At 43.1% G+C, this 22,117-nt stretch overlaps 1 protein-coding gene across 3 annotated transcripts in view; it reads right to left on the reverse strand.

Annotated features, from left to right (window-relative positions):
• The window catches only part of TEP1 (telomerase associated protein 1), a 1,383,286-nt gene that overhangs the window by 432,901 nt on the left and 928,268 nt on the right, over window positions 1–22,117 (reverse strand). For all 3 annotated transcript variants that reach the window (XR_014966740.1, XM_085618536.1, XM_085618535.1), the window contains exons 40-41: window positions 21,554–21,707; window positions 15,402–15,614 (exon numbers count right to left, since the gene is read on the reverse strand). Coding sequence is in view for 2 of the 3 variants with exons in the window: in XM_085618536.1 (XP_085474662.1) it covers window positions 15,402–15,614; window positions 21,554–21,707 (367 nt within the window). In the remaining variant the exon portion in view is untranslated. The remainder of the gene's footprint in view (window positions 1–15,401; window positions 15,615–21,553; window positions 21,708–22,117) is intronic.

Raw genomic sequence — 22,117 nt, forward strand, 5'->3', positions numbered from 1 at the left:
TGAGATGGTAGGAGGTGGGACTTCTGGTAGTTCACTGTGAAGCCTAGCTGGTGGAGCAGTTGAATGGTGCTGTTGGTATGATGCACACATTGGTTGTAGGACGCGGCCTTTATGAGCCAGTCGTCTAAGTAAGGGAAGACGTGAATATGTTGACGTCTGAGGTGTGCTGCTACGACTGCTAGGCATTTGGTAAACACCCGTGGTGCGGTGGTGACCCCGAAGGGGAGAACTGTGAACTGGTAATGTTGACCGTCCACCACAAACCTGAGGTACTTCCTGTGAGAAGGGTGTATTGGAATGTGAAAGTATGCGTCTTTCAGATCCAAGGTAGTGAGAAAGTCTCCCTGACAGAGGAGCGGGAGGACTTGTTGCAGGGTGACCATGTGGAAATGGTCTGAATGTATGTACGCATTTAGAGGCCGGAGGTCCAGAATGGGCCTCAGGGTCCCGTCTTTCTTCGGAATTAAGAAATACAGAGAGTAGACCCCTAGATTTTGCTGATTGACTGGGACCTGCTCTATAGCGTGTTTTTGGAGGAGGGAGAGCACCTCCTGTTTGAGCAGTGTGGAATGTTCTTGAGACATTGGACGGTGCCTTGGTGGGATATTGGGTGGGGTAGATGTTAGCTCGAGACAGTACCCTGACCGAATAATTTGGGTCACCCATTTGTTCGATGTTATGGATTCCCATGCGTGGATAAAGTGTTGTAGTCTGCCCCCGACCGGAGTGGGATGGTCTGGGGGGAGCGAAGGGAAGTCATTGCGCGGGCGGGGTGGCAGAACGGGTGGTGTTAGTTTTGCCCCTGCCCTTATTGTTGTTGCCTCTGTAACCACCCCTTTGAAAAGGTATTTTGAGGAGGGGACTTGTAGGAGGTAGAGGCGCTATCGGTGGAGTAGCCTCTGCCTGTGCTACGAAAGGATGAGCGTCGAAAGGAGCGTTTAGGGGCCTGTGATTGTAGTGCCCCCATAGACTTTGCTGTGTCTGTGTCCTTTTTAATTTAATGCTTCATCCACCTTCGGTCCGAAGAGAGTTTGTTGGTCAAAGGGGTGATTTAGTATGGACGCCTGGACTTCAGGCTTGAACCCTGAGATCCTGAGCCAGGCATGACGACGAAGCAGGACACTAGTATTTATGGCTCTAGAAGCAGTGTCAGCTGCATCGAGGGCACACTTAATGGAGGGGTTAGTAATCAGTTTACCCTCCTGTATCAGGTCATGAGCCTTGCGTTTGTGTTTTTCGGGGAGGTGCTGTATAAGAGCCTCAAGCTCATCGTAGTGTGCTCTGTCATAGCGCGCAAGTAGCGCTTGTGTATTTGCAATGCGCCAGATGTTAGCCGCTTGGGAGGCGGTGCGTTTGCCAGACGCGTCTAGAAGTTTGGATTCCTTATCGGGCGGCGGGGCCTCTCCTGAGGACTGGGACTGGGAGTTAGCCCGCTTTCTAGCTGTGGGCACAACTAGGGAATCTAAGGGAGCAGGGCCCTTAATGTATGTAGGGTCTGTGGGTGCCGCCTTATACTTTTTTTCTATTCTAGGGTTCAATACCCTGGCCCTGACAGGGTCTTTGAACACCTCTGCAGCATGCTTGGTGACACCTTTAAGCATGGGCAAGATAGCTGTGGACTTGTCCTGAATGTCAAATGTATCCAGTAGGAAGTCTTCTTCCACTGGTTCACTATGCATTTCCACCCCATGGTAGTGTGCTGCTCTCTGCACTAAGTGGTGAAACCCTAAGGAGTCCTCTGGGGGAGACGGCCTGGATGGGTATAGGTCGTCCTGAGGCACATCCGGTATGTCAGGGTTTTGGTAGTCTTCCCATGGGTTTGGGGTCCCCGGTGGAGTGGGGTCCATTGGGGCGTCCGCCGGGTCATAATCTGGATCCCCGTAATCCGGATCTGGGGACGGGGTCAGGGAGTGATGAGGCAAGGGTGGCGGAGACCTGGGAGGGGGAGGGGGTGGAGGAGGTGGCGGAGGCGGAGGAGGAGGTAGTGGGGAGGGCACTCTGAGAGGAGAAGTAGCAGAGTCCTTCCGCTTGGGGGGGTGGAGGAGGAGCCGGTGTGTCAAGACGTCTTTTCTTGACAACTAAAGTCAATAGCCCAGTCTTTGGATCTTTAAATAGAGTCTTTTGCAAAGGGTCTGGTGTAAAGAGGTCCAGTGGCACCGAATCGTCCGCTGGCGCCGATGTTTTCGGAGCCGAGGATTTCGATGGTTTCTCTGCGCCATGCTTTTTTGGAACCTCCGGTTTTTTCGGCGTCGAAGTAGTTTTCGGCGCCGGAGCGTCGGTGCCGACAGATTTGTGTTTGTTTTGTCGACACCGAGAGTTCGGCACCGGTGGCTTCGGAGTCGAGCTGGGTATCACTTTCTTCGGTGCCGGACGGTGTTTATCGGCACCAGGCGTCGGCTGGCTCGAGCCCGAGCTGCCGTGAGACTTTTGAGGCTTCGACACCGGGCCTGAAGGTGGGGTGATTGAAGCTGTGTGCTTGGTTTTACCCAGGCCTGCAGGCGAGGGCGTAACCTGAGTCTCTTTGGTTTTGGGCGCGGGGGTGGGAGGGGGTACAGTACTCACGACCCGCTGCGCCGGTGTGATGTCCTCCACGTCGGAGTCGTCGGCCTCGGAAGCGCTGACGACGTCTTCCTCCTGCTCGGTGTGTAGTTGCCCCGAAGCTCCGGCGTCGTCTCCGAAGATGTTCGGTGGAGCTGCGGTCGATGAGTGCGCCATGGTGCGTCGAGCTCTTCGATCCCGGATGGTCTTTTTTGATCGAAAAGACTTACAGGCGGGGCAGTCTCTAGCCTCGTGTTCTGGAGAGAGGCAAAGGTTACACACCTGATGGAGGTCGGTGTGGAGAAATTTAGACCCACATTTTGAGCACTTTTTGAACGGAGTCCTTTCCATCGGCCGGGACCGGAGTCGAGGAGGGCCCGAGGGCCGGTGCCGATGTGCGGAATGGAGAAAAGTGCCGCTTCGAGAGATGAAGTTAGATGAAGAAACTCGAAGAACGAGGATTTTCCGTTGAGGCTGGAACCGTAGAAGTTCGAAGCCGGAGCACGAAGTATCACATCCGAGCCCGATGGCGGAAAAAAACAATCTGAGGATGGAGCCGAAGCCCATGCGCAGTACGGACCGAAGGAGGAGTCACCGAACTCGTGACTTCCAAAGACTGTCCAAAGAACAAAAACAAACTGCAAACATCCGGGCCCAACACCAGATGGCGATCTATTCTAAGTGTACAATCTGCAGCTCGTATGCCTCGAACATCTATATTTAGTCAGTTACTTTTTTAGGCGCATTCAGATGAAGAGTCCATAAGCAGACTGGCACATGCAGTGTGTAGGTCTCGAAATCTGGATATTTTCAGATGGGAAAAGAGTCCAGTTCTCAGAACAGAGAGGTGGGAGGGTCAGTGATGAATCTACGGTTAGAGAGAATATCCACCAGAAAGAGCGTTACCCAAGGTAACAAACTTGTTCTTCTGATGGATAATTCTAACCACAAACTCCACACCTTGTAAATATATACCATAGTAGTACCTCCCCAGATGGTGGGTCTGTGAACTGGCATCAAACTAAAAAGTCCACCAGGACTAAGCAGGCAAAATGCCCCTTTCCACAGACCTGACTAGGCAGTAGTGCTTCATGAGTGTGTGTACTGACGCCCCTGTTGCGTCTGACAAATGTCCAGGAGAGACACTCCACCTGCCAATGCAATGGCAGCAGTGTTGGCTCTAGTGGAATGAGCCCGTAAGCCTTATTGATCTGCTCCTTAACCAGTACATAGCAGATTTTAATGCAAAGAACAATCCATGGGGAGATGGTGCGTTTTTGCACTACTTTGGCTTTCTTTGCCCTAGAGAACTCCACAAAGAGCTGATTGTCCACCTGATGTTTCTATGTAAAAACAGAGTGCTCTCTTAGGATGCAAACAAGGGGGTCTCTCTCTTCCTTTTTCGAAGGATGAGGCAGAGCAAAGAATGCTGGAAGAATGATATCTTGTTTGACCTGATAGTGAGTGACCACTTTTGATAGAAAGGAAGCTCAATTCATGTATACCAGCTCATCTGGAAAGAATGTTGTACAAGGTGGACTAAATAAAATGGCTGCAGCTCGCTCACACACCGAACCAATGTAATGGCAATGAGAAAACTGTTTTCAACATTAGAGATGTACAGTGGCTTAAAAGAGGTGCACATCAAAAAGGTAAGGGCTTAGTTCACTGTGGTATAAAAGTGCTTTGGCTGAAAAGAGTGTTACAAATCTTTTAAAACTCATCACAACAGGCGATTTAAATAAAGAAGATCCTCCCAAAACAGTAATCTCATCAGAGGATAGATGGTCATGCCCAGAAGTTCTGGCAAACACACTCTCCTGGCCCAGTCCAGTGCCATAAGGATGACTTGGGTCCAGTCGTTCCTGCACTTCTTCAGAAGCTGAGCAGGAGAAGCAGTGGCAGGAAGGCATACAGCAGCCCCGCTCTCCACTCTAGGCAGAATGAGACCCTGAGAGGTAGGGGAACTCCAGCAAGCAAAAGTTTAGTATTGAGCTCTTTTGAATGGGCAAAATAGATCGAGCAAGAGTTCTCCTCATTCTTGGAAGATGCCCTACACCGCCTGCAGGCAAAACTGAAAAGTGTGACCCACTAGGTATCGGCAGGTGTGTTTGGCTGCCCTGGCATTTGTGGATCAATTTTCTTTATTACTTTTATGTTAAACAAATACAGCTTACTACAATGCCTACAACCATAGGCCAGGCAAGCATTGCGATGAGAAAAAAACAAGCAATCCCCTTTCCCCCCCCCCCCAAACAACAAATAAAGTGATCAATGATTTATAACTGTGTTGTAGACATAGTCCACCTTAACAATCACTCATGGTAGGGTACATCAGACTGCAGGGCAGTAAGGACCGACTCGGACAACACCATATGCAGGAGTTGACGTTCAACAATCTTTTGCAGTTATACACAAAGAACTTTCAGTTGGTGGCTGCAGGATATTTAAGATTTTTAGATAACGAGGGTACTGTATTTCTCTGAATTACATGCATAGGAAGGATATAAAGGGAGCCCATTTATCTTGAAATTTGAATTTGAAGTGCCTAAAGATCTTGTTCATGTCAAATAAGTCCCACAATTTGTATAGCCATGTCCCATAGTTCGGAGCGCTATTGGTACCCCACAGAGATAGAATCATCTGTGTAGCTGGACACAATGCAATGGCGATCTGTTTACATTTAAGAGAATATAGAGGATACGTCAATCTATTAGGAAGTTGTAGAAAAATATATTCTGAAAAACGGGAGACTTCATTGTCCATGATCTTGTCAAAGCTATCCAGCACCTCTTTCAAAAAGCAGGTCAATTTAGGGCATTGCATTACAGTTATTCCACATCCTCTCCAGCAATGTGCCACTTTTTTGAAGAAACCATTTGTGTAACTGTCCAGGGGTGTAGTGCCAGTATGAGGTCAACTTCAGCTTAGTTTCCCTAATTACTGAGGAGTTTGAGATTGTCTGTGCTCTATGCTATATGCCTGCCCATTTCCTGTCAATTGTATGCCCCAATACCATATCTCTTCTGGTCTTGATGTTTCGCCAGTTCTGAGTTTGAATGCTGCCCTGGCATTTAAATAGCCCACCAGGTGGTTCACCACCAGGGAAATCCCCGGGCGGTCCCATTACTTCACGAAGCTTAGAGCCTCCTGGCACAGGACCCAAGAACCCACCTCTTCCTGCTTGTTGCAGTACCACATGGATGTAGTGAGGTCCTTCAGCACCTACAACATTCTCCCTCTGATGGTGGGCAGGAAGGCATTCATCACTAAGCAAATCGCCTATTTGCCCGCATTTCTAACAGATTAATTTAAAATTGGGCCTCTTCAGGAGACTGCAGATCTCCGTTTACTACCTTTCCTAGAATAGATCGACATAATAAAGAGTTTTTGCGGATGCAGCAGATGGAGGGGCTGGGGTCAGAGCTGCACTTTTTCCCTGATACCACAGAAACTGTCTTTATGGGATAACTGACAGAATATTGTGACCACAAATATCGGCATACAGAAATATTGTATCAAAAATATCATTGTCAATAATAACATGATTATATACTTATAATGTAAATTACACAAATAGTGTAAAAAAATGTGTTTACATTTTTTTTAAAATATAAATATCTTCTTAAAATTGTGTGTTTTTAAACATTTCACTCTTTAAATGTAAAATAAGGTTTATTTAATCATTTAAAATATATTTATTTAAAATATATTTCTATTTTTGAGTAAATAAATATATATAACTAAAAAAGTTCAACAAACCATTTTTCCAATATTCAAATTTCCAGCACTAACAGTAAAATAAATTAAAAATTCAGAAACATATGTATATATATAGCAACAAAATTACTTAACTTATAGAAAAGTAACACATTAAGTAAAAGGTATTTTCTTAGAGTGTACACTAAATTTATTATTAAAAAAAACAATAAAAAACACTATCAAATAAAAACAAATCATTCTATTCAATAGTAGGGAAAGCAATGGAATTTAAAGGGGTTAGATTTACGATTCACACTACAGGTCAAAGCAACAGTTTGGAAAGCGCTGGACACAGGAGGTGTTAGATTTCTATTCCCACTCGAGTGTAAGCAACAGTAGGGAAAACGCTAGACTTTGAAAGAATAACATATAATAATAAAAGCTCAAAATAAGTATTAAGACCATTTAAATACAGAATAGAAAATAATAAATTAAACTACATAGAACATTTGAGCACCTTATTAAAAAACCAAAAATCTAAAAAACAATACAATATAAATACAATTTTACAAATAATTAAACTAAAAAATAAAATACATTTAAACAAAATGTAATGTAACAATTGAACAATCAATATAATAAATACATTTATTACTGAATTTACAATAAATACCTACAATTAAAATTACATTTAATCTAATTATCGTCCTAACCTATTCCCCTACAAGCCAAACAACCTGCTACTAAAATATAACATACTATTACAATTTAAATATTCATAAAAATTAAAATAATTAAATAAACATGTAGAGTAACAATTAAAAAAACAATAATCAATTAAATAATCCCCATTAATAGCATACAGTTAATAATAAAATTACAATCTGCCAATTAAAAAATGTAAAACAATTAACATAATTGATAATTAAATAGTACATTAAAAAATAATATCATTACATTTAAATTAATTATATTGTAATTAACTTCCCACCCTATTCACCTACAAACCCAACATCTTGCTACTAAACTTAAAATTACTAATTACATTTCAAAATAAATTACTAAAAAAATAAAAAACTATATTGTTACAAATAAATAGCAATTAGTCTAACTATATTGCCAGTTGAAGCTTATATATTAACTAAAACACACGGAATTAATTGAAAACGATATTTTTTTAAACTATAATGAAAACAATGTTCAAGCAATGATATTTTTTATCAAAATATTGATATTCTTGACGATATTCTTTGTCATAATATTTCTGTAGAAACATTATCTTTTACATTTCTATAGCATGATATTTTTAACTTGATATTTTGTCCAAATACTGTCTTCATGAGCCATGGTCACCAAAAGGTTGAGACCCCTGATGGGCTGGTGGCAGGGTCTAACGTTGGTGATACCGGAAATCCCTACAGTAGCCACGGAGGGGGCAAAATTATTGATGGACTTGCTGGTGGGGGGAAACAGACCCAAGGAGCATGTTTTGGTCAGGATTCTAGCGGTCTATTAAAGAGACTTGGACATCCCCAGAGAAGCCTGTAGACCTCATACAGGAATGGTCCCGTAGTGCCACATTCGTGCCAATTGCCCAACCTAAGCAGTCGGTGGTGTTCAAACCACAGTGGACTATAAACTTTGCTGCACCTTGTCCATCATGAATAGCCAGGGTAAAGGGTGGCTGAAGGCCGTCCGGAACGGCAGGCAGAATCTCTCCCAGGGCAGATGGCATTAACAGACCGTAGAACAAGGCTTGCTGATTAAAACATATGATTACCAAAAGTCTCAATGTGTTTGGAATCATGATCAGGTGGGGTGGTTGGTGAGGCGTTAGAATTCACCTTAAATGTAGATGCCTGTACCACAAAGGAGTAGGATGTTGTGTGAGAAGTCAGGGTTCCCTGGTGCTCATCTGTGGTGACAAGCGATTTGCCTATTTACTGGAGGCCGAGGGCATAGTTTTGCCCAAGTGCCCAAAGGAAGGGTATCTGGGAGGGCTTTGTTGAAGGGCAACAGAGGATTCATAGGTGCCTGCCATCTGTCTGACTGGAGGACCTCTGTGAGAAAATTAGTGTCTACCTCCATAGTGGGTAAGTACATGTCAAGCACTTTTGCGGCCCTCCACATAATGACAGCAAAGAGGGCACTTTCTTCTGTGGCATGGCCAGGAGGAGAAGCGAGGCACTATCTGAGGAAGTGTCCAGGCCATTGGTATCCTGCAGTTCCTCACACTAACTGCCATCCTCATATTGGGGGACAAATTCATCCCTCTCATCAAGAGAACTGGTAATGCGGCAAAGATCGCAGATTTGAACTTATCACATTTTTATGTATTGGATGTAAAAGAGATTCTTTATATCTAAAAGGGATTGTACTACATCATCAACCTGACAAGTTCATATTCTGATTAATAGTGGATATGGTGCCTTGGGGTGAACTGCTTTCCCGAACAACATTCCTCAGTTTATCTTCATTCGTAGAAATAATAGCTTTGTGACTGGAGGTGAGGGGGTACATTTAAGATTTCATTTATTAACACCATACACTAAATCAGTATGTTTTCTCCATTCCAATATAATTATCAGGGATATTTTTGGGCATGCTTCTCACACAATCATTTCAAAAAGAGTCTAGTGTTTAACTGAATTGACTGGTGAAACTTCTGTCATGCTATTCTTGTCAAATATATGCTTATCTTCTTGTTACATGTTTTGTATGCTATTACTGTTTGATTTCTTACTCCATCTTAAAAGGATTTCAAGGATTTCCTTCTATGACCAGTTATTTTTTATGTGTACATATGAATTAGCCCTGCAACTTGAGAGAGGGGTGATTTTTGTCTTTACACTAAGGGGCCTATTACGATGGAGGTCGGAAAGCCTCCGACCTTTGGTCGGAGGCTTTCCGACCCCCCCATCGTCGGTTCCAATTTTCGACAGACTGATTATGCATCAGCCGGTAGGAACTGAAACCGGCCGGTCATTCAGGGTGGCTTCCGACGGGCAGGTCGGAACCGGCTCGTAATCCCAAATGGTGAGCCTTTCGCCCTGGGGATTACAATGCACAGTTTCCAGCATGGTTTCCATACCGGCCTCTGTGTGTTTAGGGGCCCGCAGCAGGGCCTCCTTGTGTGTGCGGCCTCTGGTTGGGGGCTGAGGCGGCATCTATGGTGCCCCCCTGTTGATCCCTGCATTCCGTGGCAGGCACTTTGGGGTGCCTGCCACAGGGTGCAGGGATAAACAACATCTCCCATTTCCCTATGGGAGCAAGTATTACGGACGGTTTACAGCCGTAATGAATGCTCCCATACGGAAATGTCAGAATGCGACTGAACACTGTTCGGTCGCATCCTAATGAGGCAGGCGAGGCCACAAACAGGAGGTCCCGTTTACGAGATGGTGTCAGGCAGATGCAAGTCCGCCCCACATTGTAATCTCCTCCAAAGTTGGAAAAAATTGTAGCTGCCAAACTTGCTAAGCATGAGCACACTTTTTATATATGTTAAATAATGTTATACTTGTTACATAACTTAATGCATGTCAACACAGTCATCGATTGTGCACTAAAAAGGTATGAGTGCTCGATTAATTAACCATACATGTGTTAGGCCTAGTTCCTTTAAACATGAGCTTCCTATCTTCATTTCTTGTGCAAGCTTACACAGTGTGTATGTGCTACATTAGTTACAACCTATTTTCCGCTGCTCATATTGCAATATTCAGAGATGCAATAGCCAGAGAGGGATTTTCTACTCTGTTGTATAGTAGCTGAAGTCTGTTTGCAGGATGACCTTGTGCACATTTCATCCTGGTGGAATTTATATTGTACAAAGGTAGTAGCTTCTGCATGACTCTTAATGAACTACCAAGAGCACTGTCCTCTGTCTGTGTACCAAATGGGAAACAACCGTTGCAACGCTTGCATTATAACGCATGCTTTTACCTTGCATACCATTACAACGAAATGGTTTGCTGTAGGGGGGTATAAGGAGTTGGATTTAACTCCAACGCCTTCCCTACTGTTGCACACACTGGAGTTGGAATAGTAAATTATACTATTTCAAACTCCAGTGCCCCCCGACAGCAAGTCATTGTAACAACTTGCGTTGTGATGGCATGTGGGGTAAAAGCATGCGTTGTAACATCATACAAATGTACCAAATGCAGAGTTTATAATGAGCACACACTTGCTCAATATACTCTAATAGACGAGAAGACCTTAGAAACTGGGATGGGAAAATCACATGGAATTGTTGCTGGAGAGAAATACTACAAACAAGAGAACAGTTCGAGACTTACTGTGCAGGGAACTGTCCACAGTCTTGGTAAATTGCATGATATTGTATCAGCTAATACATGAAGTTGTAAGATAGCTGAATGCAATTTAGTTACATACTTTAGTTTAATACCTTATGGCTGTGTGATAAATGTTTGCAGTACATTTACAGTTTTCACCCTCATTTTATTTTTAATCAATTGCATATTTATTATTATGATGTTGGTGATTACGAAGTGAAAAAAAATAGCACATAATAAATTCTAATTCTCTGTAAAATATTGATACTTGTATGTGTTTGATTTCGGGAGTTCAGGGAGGGGAACCACAATATCACCTCATGATGTAAGAGATTCTTTGATGCATATGCCTACCTCCTAACACTCTTTTCCACAAGAGCATAACTCATTGCCGAAGCGAGAGATCTGTCAATTTTCCTAATCCCCGAAAAAGTTGGAATTTTAGTTTGAGGATTGAGTAATCAACTAAATGTGACTCGAATATTATCAATATTATATGAAAACCGTTCCCTTTCTTTTAGAAAGATACAACCTTAACTACTTCTTCTCAAGACATTGATTAACAAGTGAATAACTTCATCATCCCACAGTGCCTTGTCCGAGATAAATAAATGCTCAAACAAATTTTTCTGTCTACTATTAGACTGACTTCTAAGACAGTTGCAACTGCTGCCTCATTATTCATACTAAATAAATTTGACACTGAATGAATTGAGGATTTGCTAACTTTTTGTACAAAGTGCAATCTGAAAATTAATACAGATACTTTCTCCCAACAAGGCATAACTTGATCGCCTGACAATTCACCATTTAGGGGCAGATTCCGATGTTGGACGGACTCAGGTCCATCCGACATCCGTCAGGAGCCGTAACCGACTGACCGACCTGCTTTCGTCGGTTACGGCCCTGCTAGTACGATGCGACCGAACAGGTTTCGGTCGCACTCGTATACAAGACAATGCAGGCATGCATTACGAGCGGAATGCATGCCTGCATCCTTGAAAGCAGGGGTGCAGTTCAACCCTGCACCCTGTGGGCGGCACCCCAAGGTGCCTGCCACCAGGTGCAGGGATCCACAGAGGGGCACCATAGGTGCCCCCAGGCTGCCATTCGGCAGCCTCGCACCCATGGGGCCCTACTGGGGGCCCCAAAAGATAGTTTCCGACTGCCTTTTCGTGCCGGAAAACCCGGCACGAAAAGGCAGTGAAAAAATTGCCATCGTACTCCCTCAGTCGCAAAGAGGCGGCCGGGGGGAGTACTGGGAGATTTCCTTTTTTTTTTTTTTATATATATTTTTATTACCATTTCCTCAATTTTTTTACAGAGCATAATCAACATGACAAACATATTACAGAGTGCTACATAAATCCATTTTTAAAAAAGAAACCAAAGCCAGGTATGCAATGACCATTGTAGCTAAACCTGAAAAATAAACAAGAAAGAAATTTAGATTCAAATCTTACTTTGTCAGTGATTTTTAATTTTCCTTCCAGGTAGTGATGGGTTCCCAAATTTGTAGTCCTAACTTTCTTCCCCTTTTGCCCTTCCTCGCGTATATCTCTTTCTCGAGGTTGTATACCGAGAGCAGTCTCGCCAGCCACTGATTAAATGTGGGTGGGATTCGTTCCAGCCAGGCCGAGGCAATACAAATTCGCAGAACAGCCATAGCCACAAACATAAAAAGGCATTTAGAGTCCACTATACCTTCATTATTTAACCCCAGCAATATAATCGGGGGGTTGAGGGTGACCTCACTTCCCAGTAATCTGCCTAAGAAGACTTCTATAGCCCTCTGAGTCGGAAGTAGATGTGGGCAGGTAGCGAAGACATGTATTAAGTCTGCCTCAGAGCTATCGCACCTAAAACAAGTAATACCAGCCAGCCCTCCCCACTGCGCGATCCTGGCTGGTGTATAGTATAGTGAGTAAATTGTTTTATAATGCTGAGCCTGAAGTGCAGCTGAACAAAGAACTTTCTGAGCTAATTCTAATGAGAGTGAGAAGCACTCCTATCCCACTCAGAGTTTCTCATCCCACTTTTTTTGAAATTTCTCCAGGTCATCTTCTCTTCCCCCTATAAGTTCAGCATAGAGTCTTTTAATAGTACAATTCTCCCTACCCCCAACGATTTCCATATTTGCGTTTTCCACAAACCCGGCAGACCCACCCTTTTTGGTGTTTAAAAAACTCCTGACCTGTAAGTATTTAAAAAAACTTCTAGACTCCACCCCATGAGTTATTTGAATATCCGCAAACTGCCGTATTCCATTTATGTCCATTAAATCCTTAACCATCGTTATACCTCTGCTCCCCCAATCTGCAAAAACCGAATCTGAAAATATGTCCCCCGGCAGAGTGTGGTTTTTATATAATAGAGTGTATGCATTAAATCTCCCTAGTCCGATTCTTTTCTTGAAGGATACCCATATCATATGGGCAGCTATCAGCGTCTTGAATTTTGTCCTTTTAAAGTAGCTTGGGTCAGTGTATTTCAGGAGTACATTCTCTGCTTCTTCTCCTAATAATATCGAATAGATAGATATAGAGCCAAAAGTGTCCTCTAAGTCAGTGTTACCACCCCCTAAAAGGCCAGACATATACTGTAAGGCTGCTGCCCAATAATACATTTTCAGATCAGGCACTGCCCATCCTCCCCTATCTCTAGGGAGTGCCATATACCGTAAAGCCCTTCTTGTCTTACCGTGTGCCCACAAGAATCTATTTACCATCTGCTCTATTATAGTAAACCATTTTACCTCAAATACAAGTGGAATAGATCTAAAAAGATAGAGGAATTTTGGCAGAATTATCATTTTAATGATATTCGTTCGTCCAACTATAGAGAGATGCAGGTTATGCAATCTACCCATATCAATTTTTACTTTCTTTATTATTGGATCTATATTCCTTTCGACAACCTTGTTAAGATCCGCCGAGATTGCAACCCCTAAATAGACACCAAATTCCACTACACGATAGTCGAGGCAGTCTGTGTTGTCGTTTTTAATTATTTGTGTCTTTGGCCCATTCAAAGCATATCCAGAGACCTGGCCGAAACTTAAGGCTTCCCTCTCAACCTCCCTTATGGCCTCAGTTGGTGCCGGGGTAAGAATCGCCACGTCATCGGCGTATGCAAGAATTTTACAGTCTATACCATGACTTTTTATAGGGGGAATCCTATTGTGCTGGGAGATTTCCTGACGGCGGACGGGCTCTCCGAGCCTGTTGTCTGCAATCCGGAAATCCGTGTCGGATTCCTTTCTGACCGAGCCCATCAGAATGGCTCCGTCGGAAAGGAATCCGGCCGACGTGATCCGAATCGGACGGAAGGGCTCCGACCGTTGGTAGGAGCCCTTCCGACCGGAATTGGACCCGGCCCCTTAGAGTTTTTACGATAAAAAAATCTAAGCATTTGACATTCGTTTCAAGTTTGTTATTGAGGCACAATTAACTAATGAATGTTTTGCACATTTATTAACTCCAAACTCTCAATAATGTTTCCTTACTTGTAAACAAGTTACTATCAAAATCCCAGTGGCTAGTCCAAAGATTTTCACAGTTGTCCTCAATTATGAATTCCAAAGTTTTGAAATTATCACTTAACAGGGTCTTTTTTTTTTTTTTTTTTAAATAATCTTGGCAAATGATATACACTAACAATAAAAGCTACCTTTGAATACTCTATCATTAATTTATCACTAATCTTAATACAATTGCCTGAATTACATGTGATTTGTCAGTACTAGATGTACATTTTTAATTGAGGCTCAATACATATATGATTAACCCGCCAATGTTTCCTTCCTTCATATTCTTACTAGCTACAATCACATAGAAACTAAAATGTGGTATTGTGGGAAGGTTGCTGAATACTGTTAACTTGAAAATGAAAACTTTGATACCATGAGGTATGTATGCATTTTCTAATACCTACAATATTTCAGTACAACAATTAGAATGAGGTACCTGCTGCCTTCTTAGGATAACTACAAGTCTTCTTTGGTTTATTATTTTTATATTATTTTTGTTGCTAGAACAAATCTGTGCCCTGTTGATTACCCAATCACATTCCATTACCTGATTCAATTGTATACAACAATCTAATTGGATAGGATTAAAAACTAAGATTTCTTCCACATGTGTAGCATTAACCTGAGATTTAGTTTTTTTTGGATTACAAAGGTTAGCTGGTTCCTCGCCTTCAAAATTAGTACGTGGAACAACTGTTATATTGTTTCCTTATGTTAGGTGTTCACCTGTTGTTATGTGGTTCTCTTAACGGCAAATAAAGCATGGTGCATTTGGCTCTAAAGTTAAACTCCTATTTAGTAAAGTCAAATTAAATTTCTCACAACGTCCCAACCCCTTCTAATCACTGTATACCCCTTATAGCTGCCTATTAAATTGCTAATTCCGGTTTGTTATCAATGAAATTAGTTGGAACAATTTTGTGAACTGCCTTCATTCATTGAAACAAGGAGTGCGTACAGGAGTGCTGGGAATGAGGCCTGTCATAAAGCCAGGCTCTGAGTTCAGAGCCCGATGGGTCATGCCAAAGACAATATGTGTTCTCTCAGGAGCTAAAAAAGTGTTTAGTGGAATTAGTTGCTAGGAGCAAAGCCCAGTTGTAGCAATATCTTCCAATGATTTTCAAAATATAAGATTCAGTGAGGCTTTAGCATAGGGAGAAAGTCCTCTGGATAGGTACATGTCTGTGATGTACATTTGCTTAGCTTTTCAAAATACAATGAAGCTGACTGGCACATATGCAAAACTGCCATAGGAAAATTCCACAAACTCAAATGTTCAGTATAAATGCCCATTAAAATCAGAATGAAATAAAGTGGTGCCCATTAGGTTTTACCTGAAGCTGATGCTAGGAGTTGAGATGAGTGAGCCAGTGCCAGCACTGGGCCATGGTGCCCACGGCAAATATGTCGGCACTTTGCCTGTCCTTCAATTGCATCCCAGATCTGTATATTCTTATTGTTGCACCCCGAAGCCAGCATCTCATCCTGTAACCATGTTATGGCAGGTACAGCAATATCGGGGATATCACATTCCGCAAACAGACTCCCTGAAATAAAGCGAGCAGTAAACTAATTAATTGGTGGCCTTGCTTTTCATTCCAAGAACACTGGTGACCAATTACACATAGTGAAGCTTAGTTATCATGTTTGCACTATACGCCATGACACAATTAAGCTCGATAGTATCATCATTCCATTCACCTAACAGAAAGTAGCCATGACCTTTTTTACCCTCTTATTCTTCATTTCTGTTCTCACCCCTGTATGAACCTTCTTCTCAACTCCATACCTCTTCTGCCCTCCTCAGGAGTTATAATCCCCTGACTTTGCCCCAGTACCTCCCTAATAAACTATTTTTCTTTTCATTCTCTCCCAAGTAAACATTCACCATTGCACTTGAACCCAGACAATACCCCCTTCTTAAGAAACCCCACCTTGACTCAAATGAACTTCACAACCTGAGACCCATCACTAAATTTACATTTTTAGATGAAATAATCGAAAACTCCAAACAGCTCTGTAACCACATGACCACAAGGAACCTTCTGAACAATTTCCTGTTGCGGCTGAGGCCAAAATGCAGCAGTGAAATTGACACTCTCCAAATAACAGCAAAGAGATCATATCCTCAGAATCCTGGATGAAGGTGATGGCAGTCTATTACTCGATCTGGGTCTGCCGGGTGGAGTTCTACACCATTACCAACAGTTTACTTTTCAACATCCTATACTCAAGAATGGGAATATAGACTAAAGCTCTGCTGTGATTACATTCATTTCATATCTCAAGATCAGGATTATCTTCTTAACCATTAAACTGTGGCATGCCACAAAGTTACACACACTCAACACAACCGTTTCAATATTTGCGTTATACTACAAGGTGTGATACTCATTCCCCATAAACCACTCCACACTGATCTTCTTTCCTAACTTAAATATAAGCTGTTGGGGAAGAAACGGAAGAAGAAAATTCCATCTCATTCTAGATTTTCTGTAAACAAAGAAAAACAAGACATTAAACCAAGCCTACTTCTAGACTATGGAACCAGCTACTGAAAACATCAGACTCAATCAAAACCTACTCCCCTTCAGAAAGAAAACTACAAACGTACCTGTTCAAGAGCCATCTACAAGACTAATGCACTACCCTCTAACCTTTCCTCTGATACTCAGGTTCTACTATGAAAGATTTCTAAATATATGGTATATTCTTTATTAGAATGTACCTGCTTGCTCCTTCATTTAAAACACTTTGCTGCCCTTGTGGATAGTTATGCACTTTATACATACCAAAAATAAATAAATAAAATAAACTACATTGCTCCACTTTAAACCTGTGGTGTCCTCTTCTCTTTCATTGATTCCCAAAGACTACGCACCCATTTTTATCTTTTGTACCCTCTATCCTTTAGTTCCCTGTCCTATTCACTGGTCCCAATTCTGGGTCACTATTTTCTTAGTATCTTCTACCATTCCTCTTCAATGACTCGTGGTCTCGGCTTCCCTTCTTTTTCCACTGCCTGGCATTCCCTTTTGTTCACTCACCTCTTTCTCATTTACAGTTCGGGTTTGGTTTACTCTTTTTGCTCCCTCTGTTCTACCTCATCTACAATGCACTTCAAAGTTCTGGAAGGGGCTCTCCATTAAACACAGATCTGTGCTCCTAAAAGTCCTGAACACCTACTAAAACAATGGTTATAAACTGCTCAGTTAGTCTGTAAGCAGCGTTCCACTCTTCAACGTTTTTTCGGTTCCAGGCCTTACAAGTACATTCATCTGTAGAGGACCAAGATACAGAAGAAATGTTCTTGTTTGTCACCTTACTCTTACGCCATCGACACTGCTCCCGGTTGGGGACTGTTATGTTTCTGTTTTCTCAACCTATGTGAAACACGCTATGTGTGAATTGGATGCTAGGGACCTGTAAATTTTAAACCTCCCATCGTATTGTTTTTAAGCAAACGTATTGAAAACTGTGCTCGATCATTTTAAAAACTACTTGTATCAGAAACCCTTTCCCTTACCTGCTGCTATACGCTGTTTTGCACACTCTGCTCTGCTTGAATCGGCTGGTCCTCGTTCCGCCACGGCTTGTGCCGATTGTTGCGGAGGGACGTGAGGCCATTCTTGGGACGCGCTGTAGGTCAGCATTCTAGCATTCTAGCTGCACGCCACGCCCCCTCCGCCTACTTAACGCGGCTTAGGGCGCACCAAAGGCAAGCCCGTCTGCGCCCGTCTGCGCCTGACCGCCGCCCAGACTCCCTGGAGAAGCTGTAATTACTGGACCGCTATCATGCTGTGCTATTCGAGTGTGGAGCTACATCTTTTGAATCCACTTAGTTTCATCTCACTCAGTGATCTTCAACACCCTTTAGTGGTCCACGAGAAGTTCCACCCTGCAGTTAACAGCAGAGAGGCGGCAAGTACCTGTCCCCTGGTGCCAGACTTGTTTTGCTCGAACATCTCGAAAACTGCACCTAACTCTCTGTCAGCCTTATACCTAAACGCCAGGTCTATACCTAAACACGCGATTGAGCTCTGGAGTCTTTTAGATGAAGAGAGACCCAGAATCTGCTTTATCACGGAGACCTGGCTCCATGGGTTCTCATCAGCGAGCGTAGCCTCAGCGTTTCCTGAGCAATATCGTTTGACACGGCTTGACAGAGAAACAGGTAGAGGTGGAGGTATCGCAGTAGCAACGACAGGCCCAGCCGCAATTCGAATACTTGATTCACTTTCCTCTATCCTATTGGAGATTCTAATTTTCGCATTAGATATCCCCGGTTCAGAATCATGGAATGGGGCATTGATATATAGACCTCCGGGCTCGAAGACGCATTTTGTTAATCAGTTGCTAGAATTTATTGCACCTCATGTACTGGCAGCAGATAACTTCATCCTCCTCGGAGACTTTAATTATCATGCCGAATTGCCACTTGACCCCGATTCAGTCCATCTTATTGGGGCAATGCTTACATTAGGATTGACGCAGAAGGTGACTGAACCAACCCATTCGGCGGGTCACACCTTAGACCTAGTATTCACAAATTCCTCTAAATTAAATATTGAATCTCCTTATTCGGCACTATGGACCGACCATTTCATTCTTAAATTTAGTATGCCCTTAACCATGCACAGCAATGACAGCTTAAAGAAAAACACTTGGATCTGGTCATGGCGCAAACTCTAAACGGATACATTCTCATCGCATTTTGAGCTTTTATTACAAGGTGAGAAGGCCAATGCGGTAGATTCCGTTGTTAGTAATTTAGAATCCTCCATCACAAAGACCCTCGATAAAGTTCTTCCTCTTACTAGGGTCCAAGTAAAAAGCAATGCTTCACCATGGTTTACTGCGGCATTAAAAACTAATAAACAATGCCGAGCCGCTGAGCGCCAGTGGAGGAAATCAAAAACCGACGAACATCGTAGGAATTATATAAACCTCCACTCAATTTATATGAATAATATCAAATTTGCAAAAAGGGTCTATCTCACTCAGCGTATTAATAATGCAGCTCACTCAAGTAAAGAGCTGTATAAAATACTTAAGGAATTTACTGCCCCTCAGGTCGAGCAATCTTTTTTTCTGCCCACCCAAGACTGGGTTGACTCCATCGCTTTGTTTTTCGATAATAAAATTAAAACCATCTATGCCTCATTTCCCTCTCGGTCAGATGATCTGGGCGGTCATAACACCAACGTGAGTCAACTCAGTCCTTCGTCAGAATTAAACAATGTCCCTTTATTAACTGAGTTTGACCCTATAACAAAAATTGAAGTCAGCGAAAGTTTAGGAAGGATTAAGTCCGGCTCTCCAGCTGATCCCTTTCCTCCTCGTTCCTGTGCCAAAATGTTACCACTATTCGTGGATACTCTAACTCTTGCCTTCAACTTGTCTTTTAACCAAGCCACGTTTCCGCAAAAGTGGAAAGTGGGGCAGGTTAAGCCTATCCTTAAAAAACCCTCAGCCGACCCTAGCGTGCCTGCAAATTATCGCCACATTTCTTTGCTTCCATATTTCGGGAAGGTGTTGGAGCTTTTAGTCAATAAATGTCTCACAGCCTATCTCGAAACCCATAGGCTCCTCGATCCCTCCCAGTCCGGCTTTCGTGCGGCCCATAGTACGGAGACCGCAGTGATTGAAGTAGTGGATAACATCCGACTGGCCTTGGACCGTCGAGAATCTGCAATACTGGTCCTTTTGGATCTGTCTGCAGCATTCGACACCATCTCCCACAGCATTCTCAGGCATCGGCTGTGGGAGATTGGTGTCAGAGGGAGGGCCCTGGACTGGTTTGAGAGTTATCTGGCAGACCGCTTCACTACGGTTTCTGTGGACGGGATTGCCTCCCGTTCTTACCCAGTAACAGTCGGGGTCCCACAGGGCTCCATTCTCAGCCCAATGCTGTTTAACGTTTATCTAACACCCCTAGCAGATATCATCAGGTCTTATGGTTTTGACACATTATCATATGCCGATGATACTCAGCTGTTAGTGACCTGTGACCCCGACCAGTCTGATGTCCAAATCCGCTTCAAGAGTTGTCTGATCAAGATCAATGACTGGATGAATCTAAATAGGCTCCAACTAAACGGCGGGAAGACAGAGGTCATCTTGTTTGGGAAGGCCGAACAGCTTTGGACCTGTGACTGGTGGCCTTCAGAACTGGGCATATGTCCCTCGCCCAAGCTAGCAGTCCGAAATTTGGGTATCACAATTGATAATTCTCTATCCTTAAAGACCCATATAAACCAAGTGCTTGGGACTTGTTTTGGCATTATGCGTATGCTACGCAAGATCTTTAAATGGCTACCCATAGAAGCAAGGAAACCTTTGGTCCAGGGTCTTATCATTAGTCGTTTGGACTATGGCAATGCCTTGTTCACTGCACTTAACCAGGATTTACTTTCCAGACTTCAAATCCTTCAGAATACTGCCGCCAGGCTTGTTTTGAATCTCCCCCCTCGTACTCCCTCTGCACCCACACTAAAAACCTTGCACTGGCTGTCGATTCGCCAAAGAGGGCGTTTTAAAATCCTCTGTCTCACGCATAAGATAATTCACGGCACTGGTCCATTATATCTGGCGAAAAAACTTCAATGGTATGCTCCTGGCCGCTCTTTGCGGTCTAGTTCCAGACCTCTTCTTGTCCAACCTCATATTCGGACAGCCCGTAACGGAGGTCGATCTTTCTCTTACTTGGCTCCAATGTTGTGGAACAGACTTCCACTGGATCTGCTTTCTATAACAGACCATCTACTCTTCCGTAGAAAGCTGAAGACCTGTTTTTTTTCCCAAAAAGCGTAGGCACATGAGCATTTTCTGTTAATCTCCGGTTTCTTTGTCATGGTTGCTAGCGCCTTGAGACCTTTGGTGATTTGTGCGCTTTATAAAAACCTCTGACATTGACATAGTCTCAGCTCTGGCATGTTATGAATGGTCCATATTTTCATATTCACAAAAAATGTCCTGGCCTGAAGTACATTTTTACCTTGTGCTTACTTGTGTTCCTCTAGTCCATTTTAAATTTGTATCTGTTGTACTATCTTTCTTTTCACGCTCTTTACTTTTCCAGGACATTGCCCAGGCATATTGTTAATTTTTCTCTTTTGTCAACTTCCATATATGGTTCTCCCTAGTAGTACCATCCTTCCTCTTTACACATCCCTCCCTCGATCCCAATCCTATATCCACAGTTCTGGATGGTTATACTCTTTAGTTTGAGTTCTCTCTCATCCTATTGTAACTTCAGGTCAAGCCCTAGTCCTAGCATGTTACCTGTTCACCTGGTTATCTTTTTTCAATGACTAACTTTTTGTAACTCATTTCAGTTTGTTCCCTTCCCTCTTCTGATTTCCTTACTCAAACCCTGGACTGATATACAAGCTTCTTTTTTATTCATCTTCCATATCTCAGGCTCTTGTTTTTGCCTAGCTTACTCATTTCCTATGCATCCTCTCATTCTGTCCGTGGGACTTACCTGTTGATACTTTGTAGATCTTCACACCGTCATTCTGGTACCCAACCGCAAGGTATTTGTTGTGGGGGCTGACTGCCACTGACAGAGCCGGAGAGAGGGGTCCTGACCCACAGACCTTGTGCAACTGGCCGAGACATCCAGCCCAAACTTGTACCTGCAGAAATTGGAAGGGCAGATCATAGCTGTTAACTACACCTGTACAGTATTTCTTTGCACACACAGCTCTCTGGCACCAAGACAGTGTATTTGCAAAACACAGAAAACATGACATTAGGTAAATCAATAAAAAAACAATAGTAGTTCCAAACACTGATACATATGCACTGGAGGTAAAAATGGCAAGTAAAGCCTTCCATCCTACCTGCCTGGTGCAAGCCTGTAGTCTTAACTTAGGACCTCATTGTAAAGGCCACAGTAATCCAGATTCAGGTGAAGCAGGAGTTTGCTTTCGAACCAGAATTACAGCTGGAGAGCAAATACCACGCCCAATGTTTTTTGCTGATGTTATTTTCTTAAATTGACACCTGGTGAAAATTATGCAGGGTAAAAACCCAATATTCCAAG

The sequence above is a fragment of the Triturus cristatus genome, chromosome 7 (genome assembly GCF_964204655.1).
Source record: "Triturus cristatus chromosome 7, aTriCri1.1, whole genome shotgun sequence".
NCBI classification, from domain to species: Eukaryota; Metazoa; Chordata; class Amphibia; order Caudata; family Salamandridae; genus Triturus; species Triturus cristatus.